Source organism: Drosophila gunungcola, assembly GCF_025200985.1.
Source record: "Drosophila gunungcola strain Sukarami chromosome 3L unlocalized genomic scaffold, Dgunungcola_SK_2 000003F, whole genome shotgun sequence".
Taxonomy (NCBI): domain Eukaryota; kingdom Metazoa; phylum Arthropoda; class Insecta; order Diptera; family Drosophilidae; genus Drosophila; species Drosophila gunungcola.
Genome location: NW_026453179.1, coordinates 1,998,307 through 2,017,370, shown reverse-complemented (window position 1 = coordinate 2,017,370; position 19,064 = coordinate 1,998,307). Strand labels below are relative to the sequence as shown.

Sequence of the window (19,064 nt, the reverse complement as noted above, 5' to 3'; positions counted from 1 at the left end):
CCACAGCCACACCACAAAAATAAGGTAAACAATTTTACTTGCCAGAAATCGGGTGACAATTTGGACTGACCTGCTCTAGTTGGCGGGCAGGGATAAGTCACATAACTCAAAGCCCGCCCGGAAGGGGCTAAAATGGAGGAACGCAAACTGCTCAAACCCGTGAAGGCGACCAATCCGCTGGTTTTTCTGGACATTTCCATTGGCAAGGAGGATGGTAGGGCAACTTGGACCACTGCCATTGAGGCCATTGTCATGCCAACCAGTTATATCTTCCATATAATCTCACACAGCGGGCCGCATGATAATTGAACTGCGCAAGGATGTTGTGCCGAAGACAGCGGAAAATTTCCGTGCCCTTTGCACGGGCGAGTGTGGAGTGGGCACGTTGGGCAAACCACTTCACTACAAGGGCACCCGGTTCCACAAAGTCAAGCGGGTCTTCGCCGTCCAGAGCGGGGATGTGGTCAAGAACGATGGATCCAGCGGCGAGAGCATCTACGGTCCAGTATTCGAGGACGAGAACTTTGAACTCACAGTAGGTTCTAGTTCTAGGATTCTAAGGACTCCTTAGAAAGGTTCTTTGGTTCTGAAAGACCTATAAATACTTTGCGCATCATACTTCTAAACATTTTTTAAAATACTTTATGCATCATATTTCTGAGCACCTTCATAAGAAATTTCTTGGCACCACCTGTTTTGATCAAATTTTAATACCGGTTAAAGAGGTAAATTTAGGTTTATGATCTTTTATAAAGGTATCTCTCGATACGATGTACATATTTGAAACCCAGAGGTCCAGTAAACAATCCTTCCAAGTTATTTTACAATGACAGCATATATTCTATAACAAAATTCTTCGTTATATTCTTGAATACCTGCTTAGGTCCCATTTGGAGATACATATCTTATAGATTTTCTATTTTTTATAAAAGGTATATTGTCCAGACTAATTTCCAACAAACCATATTTTAAAGAGATTTTAAATTTGTGGAAATATTCCGGTATATTTTTATAACCATAACAATCTTTTGCATCATACTCTAGAACATATTTTTGAGTGATTTTTCATCGCCGCATAGATTCCAGTACCGGTTATAAAGATATCTCTTGACTTAAGATCATCTGTAAAGATAACCCTGGCTACGGTCTAATTGTTTTAAGGCCATAAGTCCGGTGTTAAACTATAAACGATGAAATACTTTTTTTGAAATGACACCGGTATATTTGAAATAACCATGATATAACTGATAAATCTCCCCCAGCACAACGACGAGGGCGTGGTCAGCATGGCCAACTACGGCAAGCCCAACTCCACCAACTCACAGTTTTTTATCTCGGCCGTGGGCTGCGAGAATCTAAATGGAATAAACGTTGTCGTAGGTCGTGTTCTACGCGGCTTGGGCATAGTGGCCGAAATGGAACAAAACTGCAATGACGACGGCGATCCCACGGCGGAGATAGTGATACGAGACTGCGGGGAGCTGGCCCCTGGCGAGGATTGGGGCATGGAGTGCAATGACGAGACGGCTGACAAGCTGCCAGCCTATCCGCAAGACTGGACGCGCAAGTTCGACAAGTTTACGGTGAGTCACGATAACCACTTGCAGTGTGAAATCATTAGTGACCCAATATTTGCTACCCCTTCTACAGGCTGATGCGGCGGTGGAGCTGCTTACGGGCATCCGTCAATCGGGCAATCATTTTTATCAGCTAGGCCACTATTATTTGGCCAGAGCAAAGTATCGTAAGGCCAATCGCTACTATCATTACCTGAGCAAACAGTTCGGCTGGCAGCAGTTGAACCCCTTTAAAAAGCACCTCGTCGATACGGATCTGCTCAAGATCGATGGATTCTCGGTGGTGAACAACATAAACTCAGCCGCCGTGGACCTAAAATTGGGAAACTATGCGAGTGCCAGAAGCGATTGCACCGAGGCCATTCGTCTGGATCCCAGCTGCAGCAAGGCCTTCTATCGACGCGGTCAGGCTCAGCGCGGCTTGCGCAACTACGAGGAGGCCATAAACGATCTGAAAAGGGCCCACAATCTCCTGCCGGAGAACAAACAGATCCTGAACGAACTGAACAGCACCAAGCAGCTCCTGGCCCAGTACAATAGACAGCAACGAAATGCACTTAAAAATCTTTTTGCCTAGCTGGCAGCGAGTCACCATTTTACTGGATCGTTTTGAATCGTTATAAGTTTAACGCGGACCTGAATGGCTTCTTTAAATGTAAATACTATTAATAAATGTTGTTGTTTTACCAGCAGTCAGTGGTTTACCACAAGAAAGGTAATTTAAAGTATGTTTAAATTGAAGGCTTTTTGTGCCGTTATTTGATTAGTATATTTGGATCGTACCTAACACACATTTGTTTGCACACAATAATAATGATCCCTTAGGTACACCGCAGTGTCTAGTATGCAGCTTAGATACTAGTAGATTACTTATAAAAGGGAGCTTGCATCTGCGATTAACTTAGTCTACAGATTACTTTAAAGATTTGTCACAATGTCCTGTTCGCTGCGATGCAAATTGCCCGATGTGCTGCCCGCCGAGTAGCTCTTCATGCTGATCTCCATGTTAGTCAAGGCGCTGGATACGTGATACAAGTTCTCCGAGAGAATGGCATAGATCTCGAACAGCTCCGAGTCGGATTTGGACACAATGAAGGATTCTGCTGAAGAAGTAGAAATGTTTGCTTTGGTTACCTACATATTTTGGAAGAATATCCATAATAAACCAACCTGTGCGATCCTTCATAATGCCATGCGCATAAGCATTTAGTATCACGGACATCTCATCGCACTTCTGGCGATTGTCCAGGCCGCTGTAGCCAAATACGGTCAGGTTTTGGTCACCGCTGGCGTTAAGCGTCGAAATTCGTCGATACTGGCGTACATGTGCTACGGCGCTGGGCCATCGCTCCAGTTCGATGTGCTCGGTGAGGGCGGCCTCGAACTCCTCGTGGGTCATGGGCAAGCCAGGAGAAGGCGTGGGCGTGTGCTCGCCTTCCGTTGAGGTGGAGGACTCCAAGCAGTCCAGTTCGGCCTCGCTGGTGTAGCGCTCCAGTGCATCGCGAACCAGGGCATAGAGATCGGATATGTCATGCATCTTTAAAGTATCACCCAGAATTAGTACTTAAAATGTTTTCAAATTATATCGTTAACTCACGTCTTCGTTGATACGGAAATGATTCACCACATTCGAGGATATCTTGTGATTGGATTCGATGAGCAGCAGCAGTTGGAACATCAGCTTGTAGAGAGAGCGTCCCAAGTCTAGCACCACCTCAGTGGAGGCTGGGTCAAAGGGCATGTAGGCTATACTGGAAGAAGTGGGCAACTCCAGGCCGGAAGCAGCCACATCCGCCTCGTTGAAGAGCGACAGTTTGCAACTGGTCTTCACTGCATCCAGGCACTGAAATTACAAAAAATGTATTAAGAAAATGCATCATATCTAGTTGATAATCAACTGTACCTCCAAGACCTGATCCTTGCGATCGAAAAAGGTCTCCAGATGCTCCTGCACCTCCAGGACATTGAAGCGCAGCGTCTCAAAGAGCTTGGGAGTGGTGGCCTGCAGTTCGCTGCACCAAACCTGCGGAGGATCCGCCCGAGAACCCAGCAGATCCGTGAAGAGGGATATCCTATTGCCCAGCTGTGAGCCAATGCCGGTGAAGAACTTCTTCGCCTCCTTGGAAATGCTAATGGTCTTGAAGGTGAGCTCCTTGATCAGCCGGTACAACTGCTGCAGTAGTTCCGAGGTGTGTGCCGAGGGCTGGTTGACCAACATGGCCTGCAGCTGACGGCGCCAGTTCTCCTCCGCCTCATCGCGAATGGCGGCAAAACGAATGATGCCGGGTAAATGGGGCGAGGCATTGCAGGGAGTGAGATCACCCAAGTCGCCAGCACTGGAGCCACTGGTATCGCTTCGCGAAACCGAGTTGCGACGCCTTCGCTCCCGCAGACTCAACGAAGTGGGAGGCACAGCACTGTAGCCCGACTTCAAGAACGACTGGCGGTGGTCCTCATCCAAAGGCGACTCGGATTCAGCCTCCTCATCCGACGAATCGTCCGCAATCTGGCGCTTTCTCTTGCTCAAAATGGGAGTCTTGTCGCTGAAGCTGTCCTCCAGGGCGGATGAGTGACCTCCCTTGGTGGAGCCACCGATGCCACTGCCGCAATTCAAGCGGTCCTCGTCGCCCTCGAAGAGCTGATGGCGTCGAACGCCCCAATTAAAGTTGTCCGTGGACTCGCCGGCAATACTGTCCTCGTACTCCAGAAAGTCAAAGTCCTTGAAGACGGTGAAATCGGGCTGGCCATCGTCGCGTCTCGAGCCGCTGCTCAGGTCTCCCTGAGGACCCGAGGTCTCTTCCGTGGAAGATGCGGCCGAGGATTGGCGCTCCATCAGATCCGAAGATTGACTGAAGATCACCTACAGGTACAGGTTTGGGCGATTAGTTACATTTTCAAATCAAAAGTAAAAACATTCAGATGATTAATATAGAAGAGTAGTAGAGATAAAGCTTACGCTTTGTCTGGTCGCAATCGATCCGTTTAGTAGTGACGTGCTCAACGACTAAATTGTGTTCAGATAAAGAGTATAAACGAAAAGTACAGTTTGAAACAAAACATGCAACATGCCAACGGAACAACGGAATAGGAAAGCAAATGACGGTATTTTTGTGTGACTGGAATGTGTGGAATGAAACACAGGCCAACGAAAAGCAATGTTCAATGATCAATTTACATTTTTCATATCAAAATGAGCTTGACATTAACTTATCATACAACTTACTAGTTATTATTTATATAGAAATAAATAAAATGTATATATCTGTAAATATTAAGTTCAAAATGATATATATAATATAATATTCATATCAAAAAGAACTTGACATTTACAAATTACATTGTTGAATATTTACAACAAAAATATACACATATAATAATTGTGAATGTGGGGATATCAAATTCATTTTTCTTTGTAAAGCTACTACATGCTAGAACCTAAATCACACAAAAGCAAAACTAAACGCGGCACATAGAAACGTGTCCTTTACCTTTGAGCAAATTGAGTTTATGAAATCGTCCTAGACATGTTTCGATTTTGGTATCGGATTGATTGGTTAATGATGATAATGCGTGTTAGTTTTTGGTTTGATATTGGTATTGGATTTGGTATTGGTATTGGTGTTGGTTTTTGGTATTTTTGGTATTGTTTACATGAAAGAAAAAGAGTTAGAGGTAAATAATTGCAAAAATGCATGAGAAGAGGGGAGCTCTAGGGGAGCCTAAGGCATGCACCTGGCTATGTACAAGCGGTCGGCCGGTTGGGGGATCTTGGGCCCTGCGACTTACCGATGGCGACTTGGGCAGTCCGACCCGCTGCCCGCAGGTGGTCAGCAGATTGACCAGGCACTCACGCACTCGACACTGCGACATCCAGGGCCGCTTCCATCCGCTCAGTGGCACGGTGTCCGCCGGCGAGAGGCTGGCACTGCGCCGCGGCGAATTGGGTGTGCCCACCACGCTGCTCCCTGCCCCAATGGCATGCTGCTGCTGCTGATGCTGGGCAGCTGCTGCGGCCGCCATGGCCGCCACATTGGTGTGGGCCCGCTGCTGCTGCTGCTGCTGCTGCAGCTGCAACTGGGTATTGGTCTGCTGCTGAACAGCACCACTGGGCGCCACCGTCACTGTGGTGGTATTCGTCAGCGTTGAGTTCAGCGAGGAGCTGCCCGTGGTGGAGACGGCACCGGTGGCCATCGGCTCCTCCGTCTTTAACAGGATACGACGTCCGATCAGCGGCGTTTGCGACACGTCGAACGTGAACTCCATGGTGCGACCGGCCAGTTCCTTTTTACAGAACATATCCGAGTCCGGATATGCGCCATAGAAAGAGAACGATAAGCCGGCGCTGCTGCCGTCACTGGGTGGTACCACCTGCAGGGACGAGCTCCGGGTCACGATCAGCTTCAGGATCTTCAGCGAATCCTTCCAGTTCACCGTCTACAAAGAGCGAAAAAAAATTAACTAAATATATATATAAAAGAAAACTTAAGGGGGGGTTACCCCCAGTTGCAGCGCATAAATATGCTTTTATTATTTCGAAGAAAACTTCTAAACTGATTTAAATAATCAAATAAATATAACAAATAAAGGTTTTTTTTATTAAGAACAAATAAATAAAAAAAATTGTTTTTTTTTTTTATTTTGTTTTGCGTCAAACTAATTTGTAGTCAATTGATCAGAAACCAAAAATGTTGACAGATTTATTTAAATAACACTAACAAGTTTTTAATCAAAAGATTTACAAAAAAAAAAATTAACGTTCTTATCGATTTTATCTTTAAAAAATTTGTGTGTTTACATTTTTATATATTAAATAATCGTGAGTAATTTTAGAGAGATCAGGTTAGTAGATTAAAAGTTATTTTGGTTACTGAATTAAAAAAAAAAAAATTCGAGTAAAACACGTTTTAAGTTTAAGGTTAACGGATCTTTTAAATTTAAAGGACAAATTATTATTACTGTTTCTCCAATTATTCTTTATTAATTTGTCAATTCAATTTGTATACAAAAGGAAATTGATTGTATTATATTTTTTTTCAACTATTTATTTTATGGCCTATACCAACAATAAATAAAAATTGGGACACGGACGATTATTCAGATTAGATTTTAACCCATAAAAGCAGAATGACTAAAGTAATAAAATAATTTTAATAAACAACGAAATTATCGTTATCGTGTGTTTGGCAGAAATATGACATAATAATCGTAAAAGACTTTAAGTATCAAGCATCGAAATATGTGGGTTTATTTGTCTAGACGAACGGTTTTTTTTTTCGAGTTTTCGAAGGGGAAATTCTACTTACATCCAAGTACTTCCCAATGGCCCTCAAAAGATCCGCATTGATGGTCTGAGCCTGCGGTGCCGACAAATCCACGTAGTGCAGCATGCAGTGGATCACATTCAACACTGGCACCTGAACCTGCTGCGGTCCCTTCTCCAAAACCTCGATAAGGAACGCCACCATGTGAAGGCCCATGTGCGCATAGGTGTCGTGGAGATACTTGACCACACACTTGGTCCACTGGAAGGACTCCTTGCAGAAGGTCTTCCGGCTGTAGAGGGTCATCACGGTGCCTAGGTTCTCCAGCTTCGCGCCCAGCTCCGTGGACACTTGGGCAATGTTCTCCGCACTGCGGATGCAAATCTCGTTGGCATCCTCATAGTGCAACAGCATGTAGGGCAGCAGGGCGATCACATTCATGGGAAAGGCGCAGCTCTGGGTGGGATCACAAACGGGCAGGGTCAGCAAAGGCGCAAACTGGGAGAGAAGGGTTATAGTTGGTTCATAGGTGGCACTATGAGTGCAGCCCTAAAAAGAAAAGGAAAAAAACATTAATAATAACCAATTTTAAGGACACTGAAATTAATGTTTCTCAGACGAGCTAGAATGCTTGTTTCAGAAGCACCAAAAATCAATGAAATTATGTTTTTAAACTCCTTTGGAAACTTATGTTATACATATTAAAAATAAACATTGCCCCACTAACTTTAATTACTCAATTTTTTGTATCACTCTCACTCTATAGCTCTTTTGTTTCAAGCAAGTTATCAATTGGTATGATCATTTTTAAGCACTTATTAATTTGTCATTTAAACTCTATTTTCAAAAATTAATTTGTTAATGCAAGTGCATTCATGCAGGGCTCTAATATGCATTCAGTTATGGTACCGGCGATTTATTTGAGGGTACTCCATTTCATTCTGATGCATAATATGAAAAATGCCATGAATTTGCATCAAATATGCCATCGAATTTTAAGTAAAACTAATGATATTGATTTTTAAGTTGCTTGATTTTGTAAAGAGGCTTTTAAAAGTTTAAAAATAGAAAGACGAATGTAGGCATTTAAATAATTTGCATTCGTGTAGAGGCCCCTGTTTGCAATCTTTCAAGCCATCGTCCACCGTTGTGGGTTAAAAACAGGTAAGTATTTAAATTTCTCTTACCTTCAGGAGCAATGCATGCACACCCGGATAGGCGGTCCACTTGAGCTGCTGCTGCAACTTCTCCACCTTGTCGCGGGCATCGGGGCGATCCAGGGGCAGGCGGTGCAGGACCCTGGTCAGCAGTCGCAGCGCCAGCATAAACTCGTGCTCGTAGTCAGACTCCAGCAGGGAGACGGAGAGCCAGAAGAGCTGTGCCAGTATGGTCATCTTGTCGTCCTGCGTGGCCGTGTCGCCCAGCATCTTGAGGCTCTGGGCGCTGCGGGATCGGGACAGAGCCGAGCCAGCTCCCACGCCGCCACCGCCCACGCCGAATTTGCAGACCACGCTGCGCTCCAAATCGATGCCCGACGATCGGTTTCTCAGCTCCACCTGCTTGTCGCAGGGCGAGTTATTGGCCTTCCGACCACAATAGGACACCGAGTAACTGGTGCTCCGGCCGTGGCTGGGTATCGAGTAGTTCGAGGACTGTGGCGTTGTGCCGGATGGTGACTTCTTGCCGGGAAGGATGGAATTGGGCCCTCCGTCCTTGTTGTTCAGATTGGGCGTGCTCTTGAATATGTCCTTCATCACGTCCAACGGTCGGAAGTCCGAGTCCAAGCTATCCACAGCCGCCTCCAGGGTGAGCAGCAGTTCCGTGACATAGCCCTGCATGTCCTCGCCCTGCTCCGCCACCGTTTCCACCAGTCTAGAGAGTATATCCGACAGCATTCGCGAGTTGATGGGCACATTCAAGGCCCGGAAGATCTGCAGACAGCGTCCTGCGTAATGACGCGATGAGCAGGACAGGCCCAACTGGAGGGCAGTCTGGGCCCAGCGCTCAGCGATGCGAGCCTGGGGATAACTGTCCGCGAACACCTTGACCATGTGCTTGAGGAAGCAACTCAGCTGCTCGGCCGACTTGACGGCCCACACCTTGGCCGTGATGTCCTCGTAGTTCCACAGCGGCTGACACGTGTCCTGGGCGAGGAACTTGAGCAGGCTCTTGATTACATGGGCAATGGGCATACTGGGACCCGGCTGCGGAGGAGCATGCTCATCGGGATGGATCAGCGGCACCTCCGAGTTCTCCGAGTTGTTCGGGTTTATTTGCAGGGCAGCCGGAAGAGTGGCGGTCAGGCCAGGAGGCGTGGTACTCGTGGTGCCCGCCGGCAGCTGACTCTGCTGCGTTTGTGACAGACTCTGCTGGTGCGCCGCTATGATCGTGGAGCTGGAGAGATTGTGCTGCAGCGCATAGGCCGCCGCCTGGGGACTCACGTGCAGCAGATAGCTGTCGAACTGCTGGTGCAGCTCCGTAAAGTTGTTGTCAATCACGGGCAGGGCAGGCACCGTCAGGCCCAGATCCAGTTTACTGGTCTCGCTGTTCAGCAGGATGCGGGCCACCGTCAGGTGGTCGTTGTGCTCCGCCAGCACAATCAGCAGGTTGACGCACAGCTGCTTGCAGTGCTCGCGCACAATGATGCGCGTGTGGTCCAGGCCCAGGAACAGGATGTGCAGCATCAGCGGCAGGTGCAGGGTCCAGTCCATGCCCGGAATCCCGTCTACCACAATGTCCGTGAGCAGCATCACGGCCACGTTGCATCTGCAAAACCAAGGAAAATTGCATTCTAAATTTAAAAAAACGTTCTACAAAATGCATTTTAATTTTTAAAAATTAACTTTAAATATTAATATTAATCCTATTAACTAGTTCATTATTTCATTATATAACTACATGTTTAAACTGTGGATTTATTTATTTAATAAATTATTAAATAATAAAAAAGAATCAGAAACACTAATGGAAAATTAAATTTTAGTTCAAAATGCATTGAGTAAAACAAAAAAAAAATGAAACCTAGATTTTTGCAATTTGCTGTACCTTATCTAAGTGGGGATATACTAGTATCTGAGACAACACTGCATACAAAGGGGCGAGTGCACTGATGACCAACCACAGTAACCTCTTTCTTAGTTGGTTGCCCGACAGACTTCCCGGAATATCTATGATCAGTTACAAACCAAGGGGTTAAAGCCCTGATAACAACCTATTGCATTGGTGAACGGATTACCCCAGGCTATCATCCATCCACTTCTTCTATAAAAAGTGCAAGCCAAAGCGATATACATTCAATTTCAGTAACCATGAAGCTTGTGCTGTTGATACTGTTTGTGGCCACAGCCTGTGCTCGCACGAGTCCCGATCGCACGGCGCCGTATACTGATGGTCCCCAAGAGAGGATTGTGAACGGATACCCGGCCGAGGAGGGAAAGGCGCCTTACGCCGTGGGCCTGCGGATGAACAATGGAGCCGTGGGCGCAGGCTCCGTCATTGGCAACACCTGGGTCCTGACCGCCGCCCACTGCCTGACCACCGACTCCGTGACCATCCACTACGGCTCGAACAGGGCCTGGAACGGTCAAATTCAGCATACTGTGAGTAAGGACAACTTCTTTCGGCACCCCGGATTTGGAAATAGCGCTGGCCATGACATCGGACTGATTCGCACCCCCCACGTGGACTTCACCAACCTGATCAACAAGGTCTCGTTGCCAACGTTTAGCCAGAAAGGCGAGCGCTTCGAGAACTGGTGGACTGTGGCCTGTGGCTGGGGAGGAATGGCCAGCGGCAATCTGGCCAACTGGCTGCAGTGCATGGACGTGCAGATCATTAGTAACGACGAATGTGCCAGGTCCTACGGATCAGTGGCCTCCACCGACATGTGCACCCGCGCCACCGATGGAAAGTCCGTGTGCGGCGGCGACTCCGGCGGAGCACTGGTCACACACGACAATCCCATTCAGGTGGGCGTGATTGTCTTTGCCTCCGGCGGCTGCAAGAACGGCCCTTCTGGCTACACCCGTGTCTCCGACCACTTGGACTGGATCAAGGAAAACTCAGGAATCGCCTACTAATACTCTTGGACAATATAGACCATGTCCAAATTGTAATCGAATTTATGTTACAAATATTTGTGCCGATAAATCTATTAAACTTATATTATTCTTTTATAAATATTTTAAACTATACCCGCAATAAGTAAATAAATTTTTGATTTTTTATTAAGGCAAGAATTTGTTTAGCATACATATATTCTTCCTATTACAATTGATATGTGAGTTTCGGCAAATCGTATCCATACGATTTGTAAATTTAACACAAATAAGAAATGGTCAATGGTAAATTTTCAAAGATTGTTCCTTTAACAATTTTTACATATGGAAAGGACCATGAAGTTGACAAAGTTAAAAACAAAAATGAAAAAGAATAGTTAAATAAGTCTTAATTTTCCGATTTCAAGATTTATACCAAAAAATCAAAACAAAACAGTTGTTCTGATCTGTAATCAATAACTAAAATCTGTCCGTGTTTGATCTTCTCATTATTTATTTTAATTATTGTACTCCAATTATATATTTTATTATATAGACGCAAGGTAGATGAGGAAAAAATAAACAAGTATAAACCAATGCAAAGAACTGTTGAAATTCTGGAAATACAAAACTTGTCGACATCATGCACACAACTGACCAAAATCAAATTACCCATTCTTCGATTTTTTAATGACCTAAACTCCCTAAGCAATGTCTAAGTTAATGACGGCACCCATTAGGTTTTGGAAGCACAAGCACTGATAAGTCTTTAAGGTTGGGAAAGTAATTACCCCCATCATTAAATCCGCTGCATACCTTTGTTCTATAAAGACTGGGAGCCAACGCGATATACATTCAATTTCCAACCCGAAAATGAAGTTTGTGCTGCTGATTCTGTTTGTGGCCACAGCATATGCCTACCGCCGGCATCCCAATCGCACTGCTGTCGAAAACATCATTGTAAACGGATATAATGCGTACGAGGGAAAGGCTCCCTACGCCGTGGGTCTGCGGATGAACAACGGAGCCGTGGGCGGAGGCTCCATAATCGGCAACACCTGGGTTCTGACCGCCGCCCACTGCCTGACCACCGACTCCGTGACCATCCACTACGGTTCGAACAGGGCCTGGAACGGTCAAATACAGCACACTGTCCGCAAGGACAACTTCTTCCGGCACCCCGGGTTTGGAAACAGCGCTGGCCACGACATCGGACTAATTCGCACCCCCTACGTGGGCTTCACTAATCTGATCAACAAGATTGCGCTGCCCAAGTTCAGTCAGCAGGGCGAACGCTTCGAGAACTGGTGGTGCGTGGCCTGTGGCTGGGGAGGAATGGCCAGCGGCAATCTGGCCAACTGGCTGCAGTGCATGGACGTGCAGATCATTAGTAACAACGAATGCGCCAGGTCCTACGGATCAGTGGCCTCCACCGACATGTGCACCCGCGCCACCGATGGAAAGTCCGTGTGCGGCGGCGACTCCGGCGGAGCACTGGTCACACACGACAATCCCATTCAGGTGGGCGTGATTGTCTTTGCCTCCGGCGGCTGCAAGAGCGGCCCTTCTGGCTACACCCGTGTCACCGACCACTTGGACTGGATCCGGGAGAAGTCAGGAATCGCCTACTACTAACTGAAAAAATCGACCTTGGCTAAATGGAAATCTAATGTTTTGTATAACCCAGAGTTTCAAATATACCTAATGCATTATAATTTAAATTATGTAAATATATACCAACAATATGATGCATAATAAATAGTTAATAGTTTATATTTTGATAAAATTCATTGATTTTCGGGATAAACCCTTAATAAATCAATTTTAGACTTAAAATAGTGATTTTTAATTGCTTTTTCTTTAGCAATCTTAGAAGCTCTTGGGAATCTAAACGAAATTGAATACTTTGGATACCTCGATATAATTTATACATTGCTTTTCTAACTTCACGAACGAATGCCTAAGTTAATGACAACACCCATTAAGTCTCCGGAACACTGATATCTCCTTTCAAATGGGAAGCTAATTACTCCGTCGAGCAAAACTTTCTTCTTTAAAAACTGGGAGCCGACGCGATCCGTATTCAATTTACAACCGGACCATAAAGCTTATGTAATTGGTTCTGTTTATGGCCACAGTACGGTGCAAATTTGTTAAAATTTTAGTTTTTAAGTTGAAACGCAAATTTGATTACATATATTATTATAATTATTGCAAAGAACCCAAATGGTTTCATGCAGGCCAAAATTTGAGGTAAAATTATACTTTTAAAACCAGTTACTCATTTTATTAAAATAAGTATCTTGGTAGCAAGGTATATTTTTAAATTAGAAATTTGATTAATAAATAAACAAATTATTTATGATTGCTGTTGACGAGAAGAGCACTGATATATTATTTTGTACTTTTGTACACTTTTGACGGATTCCTTATCGAATGGCTTCAGATTGGTATAAAAGCAAGTTGCTATGGACAGGGGCTAAATTTCTTTCCAGCCATGAAACTGTTTTTGGCAACTCTCTCCGTGGCATTGGCCTTGGCCGCCGCCTCCCCGACGGATCTGAACCGGACCGCCCTGCTGCCCAGGGTGACCGTTTCCGAGGGTCCCGAGGGTCGCATCGTCAACGGCTACCCGGCTCCCGAGGGCAAGGCCCCCTACATTGTGGGCCTGCTCATCCGTACCGATGGAAGCAATGGTGCTGCTGTCGGTGCTGGCACCATCATCGCCAACAACTGGATCCTGACCGCCGCCCATTGCCTGACCACCGACTACGTGGAGATCCACTACGGCTCCAACTGGGGCTGGAACGGCGCCTTTAGACAGTCCGTGCGCCGCGACAACTTCATCAGCCACCCGAATTGGCCCGCCCAGGGTGGTCGGGACATCGGTCTGATCCGGACTCCCCCCGTGAGCTTCACTACTTTGATCAACAAGGTGGCACTGCCCAGTTTCAGCGAGCAGAGCAACCGCTTTGTGGACACCTGGTGTGTGGCCTGCGGCTGGGGCGGCATGGACAATGGCAACCTGGCCGATTGGCTGCAGTGCATGGACGTCCAGATCATCAGCAACAGCGAGTGCGAGCAGTCCTACGGCTCTGTGGCCGCCACCGACATGTGCACCCGCCGCACCGATGGCAAATCCGGTTGCGGAGGCGACTCCGGTGGTCCGCTGGTTACCCAGGACAATGCCCGTCTCGTGGGCGTTATCGCCTTCGGATCTGTCGACTGCCACAGCGGTCCGTCGGGCTACACCCGCGTCACAGACCACCTGGACTGGATCCGCGACAACACCGGCATCTCCTACTAAACCCTGAAGGATTCTTCTGAATTACTTTATAAATTCTTTTTAAAAATGTAATAAATTTAAAGAGAGCTTTAAACTTTTAGTTTAAATTTACTATTACTGGCTAAAAGGAAAAAAAGCCCTTTGAACAGCCCTGTTAACATACTTTATGAGAATCGAGATCTCTAAAATATATATAGGCTAGAGCAATTGGATCATACATTTATACATTTTGATTGAACTCACAGATAAAATTACTTTTAAAGTTTTCCCACGCCGTTTTTAATATAGCAACATAAATTAAAAGATGGAGAATGGAAAACTATGAAGAACGGGTCGAGTTCTAGTCGAGTTTCACGACTATTAGATTACTCAGTTTACTGAGTTTAATTCTAAATGAAATATTTTCCCACAAAACCGTCGGGGTTTAGGTGGCGCCACCTGTCGACCTACATTGCCAACTCTAAGGAGGTAAGGAAGTGCAACAATTTTTTCACTCTGTCTTTTTACATCAGTGATCACCAGACCCTATCCATTGAGCATAGAATAGTGTTCCGCCGTCTCAGCAGCGACCGAGCATCGACAGAGCGACGGCAGACAAACTGTCAATAACTTCTAAAGTAAAATAAAAAATAAATACAAAAAAAAACAATGAAAAAAAAAAAACATATTTTTTTTGTCTACCTATAGACATGACACACACACAGTCCAATAACTAAGGTCTAACATGTCTCAGAGTAAAATTACAGTTTTTAGATTAGTAGGCCTTCGAAGGACTTCGTCAGAATAACTATTATCAGCATGGCAAATCGCATGTCAATAGCTTCTATAGTTTCTTAGGCGAAGAAAAAATGGCGCGATAGCGGTCACCATTGTCGGTTACGGCGTATCCTGATTTGATTTCGAAGAAATACAGGAAAAGGATACCGCATAACCACATACCGCATCAAACAGTCACTGACTCTTCCAGGATAGCGTAAATAATTAAATACAAGAGTTTTTATCTCGATCGCATTTTGTTGACTTTTTTGTTGTTTCTATTATGTCTTTAAAGTTTCTTCACGCTTTCTCAAAAACAATTCAGTTTTTCATTGTTTTAAGTACTTTGTTAATAAAATAAATTAATAATTACATGAGTACTTCTAAGAGTGGGTGATAATAAGAGCCGTGATAGTTTTTGCCAAGAGAGGCGCTAAAGTACCAGAAGTGCTGGTGAAGCCGTTTTTTTATTGCAAGCGTGGACATTCGGACGTTAGCGAAGTTAAACTATTGGAAAATTTAGAAAATATTATATATGGCTTGTTTTCATATGTTGTTGGTGGCATCTTGGCCAGAATAAGTTGACCACATAATTTCAGTGAGCTGACAGTGGTTCTATCAGGGACTAATTTATTGATCAGTTGCCGGCTTCTTATCTTTACCTGGCTCTTAAGGGGTACAATAGATTTATGAGGTCCCATGGGCCCACAGTATATTTTGCATTTCCGAAACTGATAACAGACATGTGAAGTGGCCCGATCCCCCCTGAGATGCTAATTCCAAACTGGCTGGAAAGGGACTTGCGATTTTGAGTGGAAAACATGAATGACTTTTGCCAGTATGGGTGCGATACGATTTCATTGCTGATGGTGGGCATGATAAAGCCTTATCAGGCACTATCGTCTGGGGAATGGTATAAAAGCAGGGCGTCTCGGCCAGAAGACTAAGTTTCTTCCCAGCCATGAAACTGTTTTTGGCAACTCTCTCCGTGGCATTGGCCTTGGCCGCCGCCTCCCCGACGGGTCTGAACCGGACCGCCCTGCTGCCCAGGGTGACCGTTTCCGAGGGTCCCGAGGGTCGCATCGTCAACGGCTACCCGGCTCCCGAAGGCAAGGCCCCCTACATTGTGGGCCTGCTCATCCGTACCGATGGAAGCAATGGTGCTGCTGTCGGTGCTGGCACCATCATCGCCAACAACTGGATCCTGACCGCCGCCCATTGCCTGACCACCGACTACGTGGAGATCCACTACGGCTCCAACTGGGGCTGGAACGGCGCCTACAGGCAGACCGTCCGCCGCGACAACTTCATCAGCCACCCGAACTGGCCCTCGCAGAGTGGTCGGGACATCGGTCTGATCCGCACTAACCATGTGAACTTCAATGCCCTGATCAACAAGATCCCCCTGCCCAGCTTCAACGAGCAGAACGATCGTTTCCAGGACACCTGGTGCGTGGCCTGCGGCTGGGGCGGCATGGACAACGGAAACCTGGCCGACTGGCTGCAGTGCGTCGACGTGCAGATCATCAGCAACAGGGAGTGCGAGCAGGCCTACGGCTCTGTGGCCGGTACTGACATGTGCACCCGCCACTCCGACGGCAGGTCGGTGTGCGGCGGCGACTCCGGTGGCCCCCTGGTCACACACGACAACCCTCGTCTCGTGGGCGTGATCACCTTCGCCTCCGTCAGCTGCCACAACGGTCCGTCTGGTTACACCCGCGTCTCCGACTACCTGGGATGGATCCGCGACCACACCGGCATTTCTTACTAAATGCACGAGGCATAGCAAATGACAAAGCGGAGGATTGCTCAGCAAAGTCATTGCTTTTCTTAATAAATTCATTCAATAACTGCAATATTTCGACTTATTTATCAAGACGGGTTGGGTGGTTAGGTATCAAATGGTGTTGCAAAAAAGCGATAGATGCTTAGACTATACAATAGTCTACAATAGCAATATAGACTCAAATCAAATTGCTACTAAACTTATAAAACTATATTATTTAACTAACCAACAATAAAGACTCAAATTAAACTTATAACTAAGATTTTAAGTCTGTTTAAAATATTTATAACGAGGAGTGTTCAGCGCGGAAAAATACCGATTCAGATAATTGTTCTTGAAAACTCACCTGTGGAATCCGCTGATAGGCAAACTGACATCGGGTAGAAACTCGGTGAGCGGTGCAAAGTAGCCACCGTATTCCGGCATTGGTAGTGGATGCGGATGCGCATTGGGTGGGGCATCTGAGGCACCTCGCAACTCAACGTTCTCCTCCTGCCGCAGCTCCGGATCGTTGATCAGTATATCCTCTGGCCGGGGCAGTATAGAAGGTCCTGAAGCGGCACGGATTTTGTCAGCCCCTCGCGGTGGTCGACTACCACTGGATCCTGGAGTAACTGCAGCGGCGGCAGCAGCAGCTGCTGCTTGTGTATAGGCGCGAATACCGCTGTCCGATTTGCAGGTTCTGTAGGAAATGCATTACTAACAATATAAACTTTATTCAATGCCAATTTTTAGTATGAACTTACCCAATTTTAATGGGATCCTCACCGCTGTGCCGCTTGGTGTGAATAGTGCCCTTTTCAACGGCCAAGTCCTGAATCCTGGAGTCGTTAATGCCACCTACAGCTTGTCCTGTCACAAAAGGATTCATTAATTTATGAAATTATTTTAATTAATAAATAAATATTATAAAAAACTAGTTCTAAAAGATATCAATGAAAGCTAAAATGTTAAATCCATGCACTTACCATCTGCACTGTGGCTGGAAGCCTTTCGCATGCTGGTCAATCGATAGAAAGGTGGCGTTTCCGTGCGCTCAATTAGACAGTTGAGCGTCTCCACGGTCTGCAGCTCAGCCATGAGCTCATCTAGTAACCGATCCGGACAGCTCCGCACCAGATAAAGAGCCACCCGCTTGGCCTGATTAAAGGGGATTAAAGAATGCATTACGGTTGTGGTAAGACTATATAGACTTCGTGTTTCATCTTTACATAGGGCAGCAGTTCAGTGGGAGCCATGCCACTCATGATGACCAGGTAGCGCAGGATAACCTTTAGGTTGTTGGGCCAAAACTGGCAGAGAGTGCCCCACAACTCCTCAATGTCGCGTGGATGGGCGTCCGAGAACTGCAGTTGGGGTAAATTAAAGATTAATGTCCATCCGCTGTGCAACGATGAGCCAGAGTAGATCCCTTTACCTTCGCCGTGATGTAGAAAAGATTGTTCAGAATCATTTCCGTGGCCTCGGTCGACCCGGTGCCCTCGCGTCGCCCCCGCGTCCCGGAATCCGGAAAATACTGCGTAAGGAAAAAAAAACGTGCAAAGGTTCAATCCGTCTCCGGAATAATACGGAAGGCTATTTCATGCACCGCTTACCATAATGTAGGACAGTGGTGTGGCGGGCGGCACACTGGTGGCCACCAGCTCCATATTCTGCAGCCAAGGAAGGAGGCACTGCAACAGCAGGGCGCGCACATCCTCACGTGCGCTCTGAAAGCGATGGGTTATTTCTGCAAAATAAAATACCTATATTAGTACAAGTTCCTTTCATAGACTATTTACAAAAACGGAATAGTGAAATTAAATTCTGTCTATTAAATTCAAAAATTTTTATGTAATATTCTAATTAAATATAAAATCCTTATATTAAATGCAATGCATATTAAATTGCATGATTTAATTTTAACAAAATTTAAAATTTAAAATAGTTTCTATTTAATTTAAGTGAATTCTGCTTAAGCTATATATGGTTTAAACTAAAATGAAATTTTCAGATATTATAATAAGTTCCAAACATAGTCAAATGAAAAATGTTAATATTTTCCTATTTAAAATTGAAATCAGGTTAAATTTTGGTCTTTTTTTTTATCAGTTATGTAAGCCTAATTAATACAGAGAATAATTTAAAATTTGATATCTAAATGTTTTTTATATGTTAAACCATTAAACTTATAATTGTAATAACAACAAAAAGAATGCTTTAAAAACTAATAAGGACTGAAATAAGTTTTAGTTACTCACCGGAGAAGATGGACATGGTAAGTTCGGGACGGAGCTGGGCCAACTGTTTGGACAGGAAGCGCTGGGAACGGCAGTAGGCACTGCTTAGCAAAACATCCAGGGTGCCCACCTTGTCGTCCTC

General features: G+C 45.5%; 5 protein-coding genes across 5 annotated transcripts in view; 4 read left to right on the top strand and 1 right to left on the bottom strand.

The window, feature by feature from the left end:
• The first annotated feature begins 13 nt into the window (after positions 1 to 13).
• On the top strand, positions 14 to 2,305 carry LOC128258734 (peptidyl-prolyl cis-trans isomerase D). The gene is made up of 4 exons (XM_052990579.1): positions 14 to 214; positions 291 to 535; positions 1,263 to 1,583; positions 1,651 to 2,305. The coding sequence occupies exons 1-4, from the start codon at positions 133 to 135 to the stop codon at positions 2,152 to 2,154; spliced, it is 1,152 nt and encodes a 383-aa protein (XP_052846539.1). The 5' UTR covers positions 14 to 132; the 3' UTR covers positions 2,155 to 2,305.
• Positions 2,306 to 2,343: 38 nt separating this feature from the next.
• The window catches only part of LOC128258731 (protein furry), a 53,057-nt gene continuing 36,336 nt past the window's right edge, over positions 2,344 to 19,064 (bottom strand). The window contains 15 exon segments of the mRNA XM_052990573.1: positions 2,344 to 2,680; positions 2,748 to 3,114; positions 3,175 to 3,420; positions 3,481 to 4,437; positions 5,066 to 5,095; positions 5,364 to 6,011; positions 6,881 to 7,387; positions 8,026 to 9,604; positions 17,050 to 17,385; positions 17,450 to 17,555; positions 17,672 to 17,843; positions 17,915 to 18,049; positions 18,121 to 18,219; positions 18,299 to 18,432; positions 18,944 to 19,063. Of these exon segments, the coding sequence (XP_052846533.1) occupies positions 2,496 to 2,680; positions 2,748 to 3,114; positions 3,175 to 3,420; positions 3,481 to 4,437; positions 5,066 to 5,095; positions 5,364 to 6,011; positions 6,881 to 7,387; positions 8,026 to 9,604; positions 17,050 to 17,385; positions 17,450 to 17,555; positions 17,672 to 17,843; positions 17,915 to 18,049; positions 18,121 to 18,219; positions 18,299 to 18,432; positions 18,944 to 19,063 (5,621 nt within the window). The 3' untranslated portion in view covers positions 2,344 to 2,495.
• On the top strand, positions 10,127 to 11,036 carry LOC128258735 (serine protease 1-like). Its single transcript, XM_052990580.1, has one exon. The coding sequence runs from the start codon at positions 10,147 to 10,149 to the stop codon at positions 10,915 to 10,917; it is 771 nt and encodes a 256-aa protein (XP_052846540.1). The 5' UTR covers positions 10,127 to 10,146; the 3' UTR covers positions 10,918 to 11,036.
• Positions 11,722 to 12,622, top strand: LOC128258736 (serine protease 1-like). Its single transcript, XM_052990581.1, has one exon. The coding sequence runs from the start codon at positions 11,749 to 11,751 to the stop codon at positions 12,508 to 12,510; it is 762 nt and encodes a 253-aa protein (XP_052846541.1). The 5' UTR covers positions 11,722 to 11,748; the 3' UTR covers positions 12,511 to 12,622.
• LOC128258789 (transmembrane protease serine 9-like) lies at positions 13,365 to 16,773 on the top strand. The gene is given in 3 exon segments (XM_052990667.1): positions 13,365 to 13,975; positions 13,977 to 14,183; positions 15,843 to 16,773. Coding segments are annotated over 3 exon segments (1,656 nt in total). The 5' UTR covers positions 13,365 to 13,372; the 3' UTR covers positions 16,689 to 16,773.

Excerpts from the sequence above, each read along its gene's own strand:
- LOC128258734 (XM_052990579.1), top strand. The coding sequence starts at position 133 with ATGGAGGAACGCAAACTGCTCAAACCCGTGAAGGCGACCAATCCGCTG. Across the intron at positions 215-290 it reads TTCCATTGGCAAGGAGGATG|CGGGCCGCATGATAATTGAA; the intron begins GTAGGGCAACTT and ends AATCTCACACAG. Across the intron at positions 1,584-1,650 it reads GCAAGTTCGACAAGTTTACG|GCTGATGCGGCGGTGGAGCT; the intron begins GTGAGTCACGAT and ends CCCCTTCTACAG.
- LOC128258735 (XM_052990580.1), top strand. The coding sequence starts at position 10,147 with ATGAAGCTTGTGCTGTTGATACTGTTTGTGGCCACAGCCTGTGCTCGC.
- LOC128258736 (XM_052990581.1), top strand. The coding sequence starts at position 11,749 with ATGAAGTTTGTGCTGCTGATTCTGTTTGTGGCCACAGCATATGCCTAC.